At 43.2% G+C, this 12,233-nt stretch overlaps 1 protein-coding gene across 1 annotated transcript in view; it reads right to left on the bottom strand.

The window, feature by feature from the left end:
* Positions 1-312: 312 nt before the first annotated feature.
* RPH3A (rabphilin 3A) overlaps positions 313-12,233 on the bottom strand; it is a 120,161-nt gene continuing 108,240 nt past the window's right edge. The window contains exons 18-20 of the mRNA XM_027864819.1: positions 8,893-8,974; positions 5,207-5,303; positions 313-967 (exon numbers count right to left, since the gene is read on the bottom strand). Of these exons, the coding sequence (XP_027720620.1) occupies positions 837-967; positions 5,207-5,303; positions 8,893-8,974 (310 nt within the window). The 3' untranslated portion in view covers positions 313-836. The remainder of the gene's footprint in view (positions 968-5,206; positions 5,304-8,892; positions 8,975-12,233) is intronic.

Below are 12,233 nucleotides of genomic sequence, written 5' to 3'. Positions count from 1 at the left end.
GAAAGAAAGAGACAGAGAGACAGCAACAGAGAGAGAATGATAAAGAAGAGAAGAGAGAAGGGGAGAGAGTGAAGGAGGAAAAGTGAAAAGAAAAAACAGGAAAAGATAGGGAAAGATATGGAGAGAGAGAGACAGAACAAGAGCAAGAAGGAAGGAGGGAGAAAGAGATAAAGGGAGAGAAAGAGGGGGAAGAGAGGTAAAGAGGGAAGGTGGGAGAGAGAAGATAGAGAAAAAGATATGGAGAGAGAGAAGGGAGAAGAAAAAACAAGGGAAGAAAAGAGGAGAAGGGATGGAAAAAGACAAAAGAAGAAACATGGAGATAGATTGAAAGAGGAACAATAATACAGAAAGAGGGGAAGAAAGAAAATGGAGGAGTGAGAGAAAGAGACGGGGAAGAAAGAGAGAGTGAAAGGGGGGGTAAGTGTCCCCTCATATTTAAGAGGGGAGAAAGAGACCTCAAAGGTAGGTACAGGTAAAGAAAAAGAAGGCCAGACTCCAATCTGGAGTCAGCGCCCACAGCAGAGGGAGCCCAGAGAGACTGGCTCAGACAGGCGCATGGACCCAGCGCAGCTGATCGCAGGTCTGGGGTGGAGAGTTCTGGGGGCCAGCGGGGGGAGGGTGCTGGGGGACAGAGGGCAAAGAGGAGGAATGGGCAGGAGGCCTGGGGGGAGCTGGGGGACAGAGGGCAAAGTGGAGGAATGGGCAGGAGGCCTGGGGGGAGCTGGGGGACAGAGGGCAAAGTGGAGGAATGGACAGGAGGCCTGGGGGGAGCTGGGGGACAGAGGGCAAAGAGGAGGAATGGACAGGGGGTCGGGGCGGGGCTTGTGGTCCCTGCTTTAATCGCTCGAGACGTGATTCTCATTCTGTAGGTTATGCCAACGTTCAATCTTCTTGTCCTTGTTTTTTAAACACTCGTACCAGTGTTTCAAGCGCTCTCCTTTGGCGGTGATACCCAGCTGGCAGCCACCTGGAGCAGGGAAACACAGGAATGGTCAAGGAGAGAGGAATCACTTAGCCACATGGAGAGAACTCCTCTCATTCAGAACCAAGGATTTCTTTTTTCCTTGGAAAAGAGAGGAAAGATTCTGGCTAGTTGATGGTATCCCCATCCCAGGAAGTCACACAGCCTACTTTCTAAGAATCTTACTTTCTCAGCTCAGAGCTTTCTGGCTCAAGAACCTACATTTGCTCCCTATTTCCCTATTTCACTAGTTCCAAATTCCTATCCCTGGTATTCAAGACCTTTTATAAACATCTCATACTAACGATCGAACCTTATAACACCAGTGACAATGAATAGTAATTCATATTTCCAAAGCACATTAAGGCTTTAAAGTCTTTTAAGTACTTTCCATGTCTCCAACACGGTGAGAAAGAGAGTGTATGTCTCCCCATTTTACAGATGAGGAGACTGAGGCTCAGAGAGGTCAAATGATTTGCCCATGGTTAATCATCTACTAAGTGTTAGCGTTGGGGTTTGAACCCAGGCCTCTAAAGGTGAGGGTTTGAGCAGAAAAACATCACACACACACACACACACACACACACACACACACACAGAGTCTAGCAGACTTAGGTGTTCAAAAACTTTAGATGTTAATTGCCTTGATCTCATTTAAACTCGCACACACACTAAGAGTCCTGTTTTTCCCCTTTGGAGGAGGCAGACATCTGCTTTCAAGATTTAGAGAGCGCTAGAGCCAGAAGGCTTGGGTTTAAAGCTGGCATCTTATTCTTTCTACTTGTTTGAACTTGGGCAAGTCATATAGCTTCAATAGGCCTCAGTTTCCTTATCTGTAAAATGAGGTGGTTGGATTAGATGGCTTTTGGCGTGCCTTCCAGCTCTAAATCTCTGATCCTGTCATCTCAAATTAGACTCCAGACTCCGCAATACTCAAAGATTTTTCCCATTATATTATTTATTATATGCCTACTGTGTGCAGAATAAGAACTATAGAATATTAGATCACTGATTTGGAACTAGCAGCAACCTTGGAAGCCATCTCTTCGAACATCTCAGCTTACAGAAGCACTGGGGATTCAGAGAAAGTCTAAAACATGGTCGTTGACATCGAAGAGATCACATTCTATGGGAGAGATCTCAAGCAAACAGCTACATGTATATGAGACACAGGGTAAATGAAAGGCAATCTCAGAAAGAATACACTAGGAGCGGGGGGCGGTGAGAACGTGAGATTTGAGCTGAACCTTTTTTAAAAATTTTTTTGGGTGGGCTAGGCAATGGGGTTAAGTGACTTGCCCAAGGTCACACAACTAGTAAGTGTTATGTGTCTGAAGCCGGATTTGAACTCAGGTCCTCCTGACTCCAGGACCAAGTGCTCTATCCACTGCACTACCTAGCTGCCCCTGAGCTGAATCTTGAAGGAAGCCGAGGAACCTAAGGGGCAGAAGTGGTTACCCAGCAAATGACAGAACTGAGATTTGAACTCCACTCCCCGGACTCCCAAATCCATTGATCTTTTCATTGTACCCCATGCCCTCTCCTAGGTGTCTCCAGAGAGCTCTACAATTGAGGCAGCACATATTATTTCATTTGATCCTCACAACAACCTTGGGAGATAGGTGCTATTATTATTCTCATTTTACAGATTAGGAAACTGAGGCACACACAGATTAAGTGACTTGCATAAAGTCACACAGCTAGTGTCTGTGTTTTAATAAGAAATAAATAAGTACATAAATAAATGGCATTTACATAGCTCTTACTATGTGCCAGCTACTGTGCTAAGTGCTTTCCAATTATTATCTCTTTTGAGCCTACGTATCTTTAAGGTTTGCAAAGCACTTTGTAAGTGTTATTTTATTTGATCTTCACAACAATCCTGGGAGCTTGGTGCTATTACATTTTACAGATTAGGAAACTGAGGCAGACATAGGGTAAGTGGCTTGCCTAAGGTCACACAGCCAGTTTCTAAATATGTTTTAATCAGAAATAAACAATAAGTAAATGACATTTACATAGCGCTTACTATGTGCCAGGCACTGTGCTAAGTGCTTTAGAATTATTATCTCTTTTGAACCTCATAACAACCTTGGGTTGCTATTATTATCCCTATTTTACAGATGAGGAAAATGAGGCTGACAAAGATGAATTGATTTGCCCAGGGTCACACAGCTAGGAAGTGTTTGAGACTAGATTTGAATTCAGGTTTTCCTCACTATAGGCCCAGTGTTCTCTTTATCCATACACCACCTAGCTATCTCTTCAAAGACTAACATTTGCTTTCTCTTTTTTTTTCCTCAAATTTTTATTGTTTTTTTTTTCCCTTTTTTGTTGTTGCTGTTGTGAGGCAATCGGGGTTAAGTGACTTGCCCAGGGTCACATAGCTAGTAAGTGTCAAGTGTCTTGTCTGAGACTGGATTTGAACTCAGGTCCTCCTGACCCCAGGGCCGGTGCTCTATCCACTGTGCCACCTAGCTGCCCCTAACATTTGCTTTCTGAAGCCTTGACTAAATACTCCCATCCTCACTGGTCTCTCACCATATTGAACTATCATGGTACTTGTGCTTTACGCCACCCAGTTGGGCATTAGAGTTATTTCACCTTATGCCATTTGAGGCAGCATGGTATTGTGGGGTAGAGAGAGCTGGCCTCCAGGTCCAGAGGACCTGGGTTCAAGGTGCTCTAATACAAACTGGCTGCCCCACCTTGGGTAAGTCACTTACCCTCCTAGAGGCCCCAGGCAGCTCCCAGAGATTATATGTGGCAGGGCAAGTGTTTATCTGCATTGGCTAAAGAGTGTTTGCTCACCAATAGTTCTCTGAATCAATGAATTACAAGATCTGGTTAAAAATATGTGTTTGCAAAGAATTTCATGGATTTTATCCCTGAATAAAGCTAGGCATATCAAAGTGCTCAGTGGCACCTCGGGTAAGGCACTTGAACCTCTGTCTGCCTCAGTTTCTGCTTCTGTAAAATGAAGAAGTGGGACTAGGTGACCTCTCAGGGCCCTTCAAACTCTAAATCTATGATTCCAGGGTAGTAGTGGTGGTAATCTCAGTGGTTAGAGCACTGGCCATGAAGTCAGGCAGACCCAAGTTCAAATCCTGCCTCAGATGCTTGCTAACTGTGCGACCCTAAGCAAGTTGTATAACCTGTGTCTGCCTCAGTTTCCTCATCTATAAAACAGGGACCATAATAGCACCTTCTTCCTAGCATTGTTATAAAAGTCAAATGAAATATTTGTAAAATGCTTTGCAAACCTTAAAGTTATATAAATGCTATCAGTAACAGCAGACATATTTGAAGCTTGCAAATATATACATACATATGTATACGTACGTACATATATACTCATGTATGTATATACACACATGCTAAATATACATATATGTGTGTGTATGTGTATACATGTATACACATGTATGTATATATACATATATATGTAAAAATGCTCCTATGATCTTGGAGTCTTTGTCACACATAATCCTTGCTACAAACCAATGTGATAGGCACTGCTGTCACTATTTTACAAATGAGGCAACTGAGTCTCAGAAAGGGCAAATGCCCAACCCATAATCATATAGCTAGTGCATGTCAGAGTCAGGATTTAAATTCAGCTCTACCTGACTCCAGGTTCGACCTTCTAAAGTCTTACTGGATTGAGAAGTTTTTCTTTCCACACGTCCAGCAGAACCTCTCCTCATTCTCCTTCAGAGAGTAAAGGAGAAGGGAAAACCAGGTCACCAAGGAGAGATGATGTGGTTTGATGCTAAGGAGCTGATGAGGAAGGGAAGCAGAGACTAGTGAAGGTGGGATAGGACATTTCATCATTCTTGCTAAAGTCCGCCTTGGAACAAACCCAGTCACCATGAGCTAGGCTGTTGGGGAGACCAGCGGCCATGGTGGGAAGGGGCTCCAGGGTCCAGGAGAACCAATCTGCATCTTCTTGCCAATCTAAGTCCTTTGGTGGAGTTAATCTACTCAGTTTTAGAACTCCTGGCCTGCAGCTGAGTTGTCTTGATCAGTGACTAAGTGAATGCATGAGTACAAACTCACTTAGCCCACTACAACTAGCGGCTAGGTTCCTTTTAAGCACTGTGAGTCAGGTCCCCCAGAATGAGGAGCCCTTGTACCTAGTTCCTCCCCCTTGCCCCTTTTCTCAGCTGGATAAGAAAAAATAAAGTTGCCCACAAAATCCCCAGGTCTCCCCCACTCAGTTCAGGTGGCAATGCCTATACTCACCAATATAATCATTGGATTTGCCAATGTCATAATCCCAGACAGAGATGTCCAGTGACTTCTTGGCCAGATCACTGTGTTTTATATCATAGAAAAACTCCTGAAAGGGAAATGAGAGAAAACAACAATATTATTCAAACTGGAGGCACATCCCCCCTATCCTCAAGAAAAAAAAAAAAGAACCAAGATAGAGGTGTCTATGAGCCTAGGTCATCAGAAACAGGAAACTGAGAGGAGCTTCTCACCTCATACTTCCTGTCCCAATCTGAATCCCCTTTTGACAAATACATCGATTTACAAAGGTCTTTAAGCACTGTTGGAAATATCGAGTGTTCTTGGTTAGAATCCGATCAAAGAAGAGACAATTTCCTTGAATTTGCTCAAACAGGAATAGAAGTAGCATAGAAAGGCCCTAGAAACTAGGGGACCAGAGGCACAGACCTGGCTTCCAGCCCAAGCTCACCCATTAACTTTCTGTGTAACATTAGCCAAGTCACTTCTCCAGCTGTGCTGTGGAAAGAACACTGGATTTGTAGGCAGCGTGGGACAGGGTTTAGATCTCAGCTTTGCCACTTATTACCTGCATGTCTTTGAGCATGTCACTTGGGCTGTTCATATTTCCTGGCCGCTAGGTAGTGCAATGGATAGAGGTGCCAGACCTGGAGTCAGGAAGACTCCTCCTCCTGAGTTCAAATCTCCTGGCCTCACACATTTCCCAGCCGTGTGACCCTGGGCAAGTCACTTAACCCTGTTTGCCTCAGTTTTTTTTTAATTTTGTTGGGGCAGCTAGGTACTGCAGTAGATAGAGCACTGGGCCTGCACTCAGTAAGATGTGAGTTCAAATCAGATCTCAGACTAGCTGTGTGACCCTGGGCAAGTCATTTCACCCTGTTTGCCTCAATTTCCTCATCTGTAAAATGAGCTGGAGACAGAAATGGCAAATTGCTCCAGTATCTTTGCCAAGAAAATCTCAAATGGGCTCACAAAGAGATGGACATAATTGAAATGATTCAACAACAGCAACAATAACGTTTCCTCATTTAAGAAAAGGAAGGGGTAGGGTGGACTAGATGGTCTCATATCAAAATCTATGATGCTATGACCACTAAGCTCTCAATACATGGCCCTATTCTGGTCCTCAGTTTCCTCCTGTGTCACCAGAGGTTGAACTAGATAATCTCTTAAGTTACCTCTAGCTCTGACATTCTCTGTTCTTATGTCACTCCTAGTTCTGATATTTTTTGTTCTAAGGTCCCTTCCAACTCTGACAGTTTGTGTTCTAAGATCTCTCTTAGCTCTGACATTCTATGTTCTAAGCTTCCTCCCAAGTTCTAACATTCTCTATTCTTATGTCCCTCCTAGTTCTGACATCTTTAGTTGTAAGACCTTTCTCAGATCTGACAGTCTGTGTTCTAGGGTCCCTGCCAGCTGAGAATCCTATGCTCTAAAGACATTTCTGGGGCAGCTAGGTGGCTCAGTGGATAGAGCTCCAGCCTTGGAGTCAGGAGGACCTGAGTTCAAATCTGGCCTCAGACACATGACACTTACTAGCTGTGTGACACTGGGCAAGTCACTTAACCCCAATTGCCTCATCAAAAAAAAAAGGCAAAAAGAAAAAAAAAAAGAAGGTAAAGACATTTCTTATTTGTGACAATCTGTTCTATGAACCCTTTCAGATGTGACTGTCTGTGTTTGGACCTGGGCACCTATCCTCAAAGAGCTTGGTGGAAATGAGTTTAGTCCTTTCTCTAGGTAACAGTGCCAAATGCTTCTAGTGATCTCCTCCCCTTTGACATCTGCTTAGGGTATAGTGAGTGTGGGAAAAGGAATGAATTAGTGGTGAAAGGGAATCAATTGTTTTCCTGTGACTTAGAATAATTAGATCCCAGGTTATGGAACTGGAAGGGCCCTTTGAAATCATCCCCAAGGTCCCATTCCTAATATACACTGTTACTCTGAGAACTTGCATAAGAGCTAAGACCTTTTCACCCACATTTGTGGAGACCTAAACAGAAACTCTATTTGGAAGTTCCATGAAGAAATTCTGGATAATAGAAGAAGGAGCCAAAGAGCTGTGATTTTAGAGAATCACCCAAGATGGAACCTGGTCCCCATAAGCCCAGAGTTTTGGGTTCTAACTCACAGGCCATCCAAAAAGAGGAGATGGGCCAGATTTGGCTGGTATTTCTGGTAGTAGTTTACTGACCCCTTGCTCTAGGCTGTGAATTACATTTACTTATTAGAGTCTATACCGGTCCTCCCATTTCCTCACTCAGTATACATGTAAGCTCTACAAGGTCCAAAACTGTTGTGCTTTTATCCCCTAACCCCCACCTAGCACAGTGCCTTGCACAGAGTCAAGGTGAATGTGTATTAGTGAATGTTTATCGTTGAATTTGTTAAGAGAGGTGGAGAGAACCTATTGTCCTTTCTGGATTTTCTCACAGCAGTTACTGCCTTCCTGCTCACATTAAATGTCCTATTTTTCTAACTACACTAACAGTGAGAAGAAATAATCTGGTTAGAGTTCAGACCTTCTCCCTTGCCTACTGATTGCCCTCTGTGTAAGCTCTAAGATGAGAACGGTATGTGCAGCATACAGTACAACCCAACAGATTTCCCACAATGGTTTGGGGACGACCTGGTCATAGGATCCTAGAGCTGAAGGAAAGCCCCTCAGGGGCCACAAGTCCAACACCCTCATTTCACAGAGAAGGAAACTGACATCAAGAGAAGTGCCATGCCCAAGACCACAGAGCTAGTCCAGAGCAAAACTGAGATTTGAATTCAGGTCCCCTGACTCCATATGTAGTATATTTTATTATCACCTCAGATGCCAAGGGGTTGCTGCCATAGGTATGTGTATAGGGTCTCCCCCAAAGTTACTATTTTGTTCCTCATTTTTAAAGCTGATATTTTAAACAGAAGTTTGTTTTTTTTAATTAAGCTTAGTTATTATTTAGTTTCTTTAATCAATAAAAATAATGTCTTTTATGACTAAGTATTCAATATCTTTGCCTTAACACATGTATATGTGTTATATATACATAGATCTATCTATGTTCATATATATGTATATATGCTCTACATGCATATATACATATCTATTGTGTGCATATATACATAATCTGTATGTGTATTTGTACATACACATCTATTTCTATCATCTATAGCTCTTTATCATTTTTATCTCTCGATGTCTATTTCTAACTTATCACGTCTATCTCTCTGTCTATATAATTTTTATCTAAGACTATTATTGCTAGCTCTCTATCCTTATCTGTCTCTCTATCTTTATCATCTCTAGCTCTCCATTCATCCCTCTCTGTCTCTTTGTGTGTCTCTGTCTCTCTGTCTCCATCTCTCTCTGTCTGTCTCTCATTTCCTGGGCACACACATTAATGAAATGTGCTGTGCACTTTGTGGTTGCTTCCATTGAAAGTGAACAGAATTGGGAGTTAGCCAGAAGATCTTGACTCGTGCCGTATGATGGCGGCCAACTCCCTTCACCACTGTGGGCCACATTCCCCATCTGTGCCAGAAGACAGATTTTCTTCCAGCTCTGACAGCCAATGAGTCTACAAGCTCTGAGCTGGCCCATATCGCTGCCTCACTAAATCCACTTTGTTTAACCTTATTTCCATGCTTTCTCCCATCTGAAACCCACAACACCTTTGGAGGGCACTTACCTCATTAAACTCAGGATTCAAAGTCTTCTTTTTGATCTGTGTCTTGTGCTTGGCTTTCTTTCCCATGTCTGGTTTCAGCCAGCTGTGGGGCAACAGTAAGTACCATCAGGACTGTTGTTATTTGGGGTTTGGGGCTGGCTCTGTGGTTTTATCAGTGGAGGAAATTGTCAGTGAGACACTTCCTTCATCAGGGCAGGTTATCACCTCCCTTACTGGGACACTACCAAATGCTAAGCATAATGTTAATGCCAGAATGGATGGCAGCTGTGTGTGCCACTGCCACCCTAATGCATGATTTCTTCTAGAGAAGAACCGGGTGGTAGGAGCATAGAATATGGGAGTTATACAGGGGTGAGGAAAGTGTGCCAAGAAGAAAGACAGTAGGGGCAGGAATCTACCAGCCAGTTCACTGAATGGCAACCTGACCCATACAAACATAGAAAAATGACAGTAGGCCTCTGGCAAGAAATAAGTAAAGGTGCCAATTGTCGGGGGTCATCTGGGACACTAGGAGGTTAAGTGACTTGCCCAAGCTCTTACAGCCAATATGTACTAGAGGTGACATTTGAACACAGATCTACTTGGATAAAAAGCTGATTTCTTGTCTGGCTGCTTCTGGAGGATAGGAGTAGGGAGATGGCAATGGAGGTTGAATTTCAAAATCATAGAATATCACAGTTGGAAAGGACTTCAGAGGCCATCTGTCAGTCAGTCAACTAGCACTTATTAAACACCTACTATGTGCCAGGCACTGTGCTAAGCACTGGAGATAATAAAAAAAGGCAAAAGATAATCCTTGCTTTTAAGGAATTGATAGTCTAATGGTGGAGATAAAATACAAACAATGATATACAAAGAAAGAAGAGACATACAGGACAAATGGGAGATAATCAAAGAGAAGGCACTAGCATTTTGGGGGTCTGAGAGAGGTATGTTTTTTGTTTTTGTTTTGTTTGTTTTTTGCAGAAGGTGGACTTTAGCTGGCACATAAAGGAAGCGAGTGAAGCCAATCTAATCCATAGCTGAAAAAGGAATCGCCTTCACAGCGTCCTCAACAAGTGGTCCACCAGCCTCGGCTTGGGGACCTACATGGAACCTATTACTACCCAAAGCAGTTCATTCATCTTTGGGAAAGCTCTAATCATCGGCAAGTTTGTCTTCCTAGGCCAGGGGTGGGGAACCTTCGGCCTCAAGGCCACATGTGGCCCTCTGGGTCCCCAAGTTCAGCCCTTTGACTGAATCCAAACTTCACAGAACAAATCCCCTTAACAAAAGGTCCTCTGGGGCCAAGCAGGATGAAAGCTCTCTTTCACACAACAGCCTTCCAAGTACTTGAAGATGGCTACTATGGCCCCCGAGTCTTTTCTTCCCTGGGCTTAACCATCCCGAGTTCCTCCAAGCAGTCATTATATGGCAACATCTTGAGGTCATTGACTGCACTGCTTGGCAACTCTCCAGTATATCAAAATCTTTCCTAAAATGTGGCTTCCAGAACTGAACATAGCCCCCAAGAGATGATCATTGCCTTCATCCAATGGTGTCAAATTCAAATAGAAACCATTCATAAGGATCCCTGCAGGAAGCATATTGACTTAGAAAATCAATCACCTGGACCATTGCTATAACTTATTTCATCCACCTGCATCTGGGCCCGTTCTGTCTTCCATGTGGCTGCCCAAGGGATATTCTTACAGTGCAGATCTGACACGTCACTTCTCTACTCAGTAAGCATTATGGGTCCCCTATTGTCTTTTGGATAAAATGTGACCTCTCCAGTTTGGCCTTCAAAGCCCTTCAGAGTCTGGCTGTGGTCTATTTTTCCAGTGTAATCACACATTCTTCTCTTCACACACTCTATAGATAAATTGGACTACTTGTTTTTCTCTATATTCCAGGGACTCCCAGGCTTTTTTTTTTTTGGTCATGGACCCCTTCAGAAATCTTGTTAAGCCTGGGGGATCCCTTGGAAGAGTGTTTTTAAATACATGAAATAAGGTACATAGAATTACAATGGGAATCCGGGTTAGTGAAAATGAGGATGTGATTTTTCCCCTCTCATTCAAGTTCACCTACCCACTGAAATCTATTCAGGGGCCCCTAGCACCTCTGCTCTGTCCCATCTCCTGTTCTAATCATAGGCTGCCCTTTTGGATTAGAACACTGGCTTTCAGAGTCCCAGCTCCTCAGCTTGGGTATTGCTTCTTCAAGGTATCTCTTCTTATTCCCCCCAGTTCTGAGCACTGTCACTTCCACCCCCCAATAACTGGACATTGATTTAGCATATTTAGCATATTTCCCCTATGTACTTAAATGGCTGTTTCTTCAGTAGAATATAGCTCATTGACATCAGGAACTGTTTCTCTGTTGTGTTTGTACTCCTGGGGCTTAGCATGCAGTGCCCAACCAAAAGAATCATTGAATGATTGATTGATTGATTGTGTCTGTCCAAAAAGCCTGTCCAATGACTGACTAATTACTGCCTGTGCAACTGTGAGCAAGTCTTTAAACCCTCAGATCCTTAGTTTCCTCATCTGTAAAATGGAGGTATTTATGCTTATAGCACCTCCCCCTCCCAGGGTTACTATATCTCAAAAAAGATAGTTTTTTCAAACTCAAAAGCCCCATCTGAGAGATAGTTCCTTCCTTGCCTCTATTTCCTGGTTTTCCTGGCTTCCTTCAAGTCTCAGCTAAACTTTTACCTTCTGCAGGAAACCTTCCCTGATCTCCCACCTGCTAGTGCCTTCCCTCTGAGATTACCTCCCAATTATGCTACAAATATCTTATATACACATATATGTTTGCATGCTGTCTTCCCCATTATCATGTGAGCTCCTTGAGAACAGGGACCATTTTTTTGGTATCCTCAGCACTTAGCACAGTTCCTGGCACATAGAAGGCTCTTAATAAATTACTTGTTGACTGACTGACTGAACCCAGGCCTTCTGATTGCAGAGTCAATATGATATGACTCCCTCATATAGACAGAAAGGTGGGGGAACACTGGGCCAGTGTATTGCATACACTGTCAGATGTGGTAACTTTGATCAATTGCTTTTACCTAGCTGTTTTTCTTTGATAAAAGGGAGGGTTTGGTGTTGGGGATGAGTTGTGTCTAGAAACGACTGATATAAATATGAAGTGCTCTCCAAATGATTAGAACCAACTATATACAAAATCTCTTTCCCTTCTGCCAAACCACAGAGTGCCCTCTCTTTCCTTAATCACATCTTACATATTCCTGGAAGCTGAATAATATTGTAGCCATGGTTTTCATTTCAAATGTGGTCATGTAAACACAAACCTTTCCAGAGCCATTGAGGGAGATAAAGATTATTAAAATC

Source organism: Vombatus ursinus, unplaced genomic scaffold, assembly GCF_900497805.2.
Source record: "Vombatus ursinus unplaced genomic scaffold, bare-nosed wombat genome assembly UNPS02001287.1, whole genome shotgun sequence".
Taxonomy (NCBI): domain Eukaryota; kingdom Metazoa; phylum Chordata; class Mammalia; order Diprotodontia; family Vombatidae; genus Vombatus; species Vombatus ursinus.
This window is presented reverse-complemented; position numbering and strand designations above follow the sequence as displayed.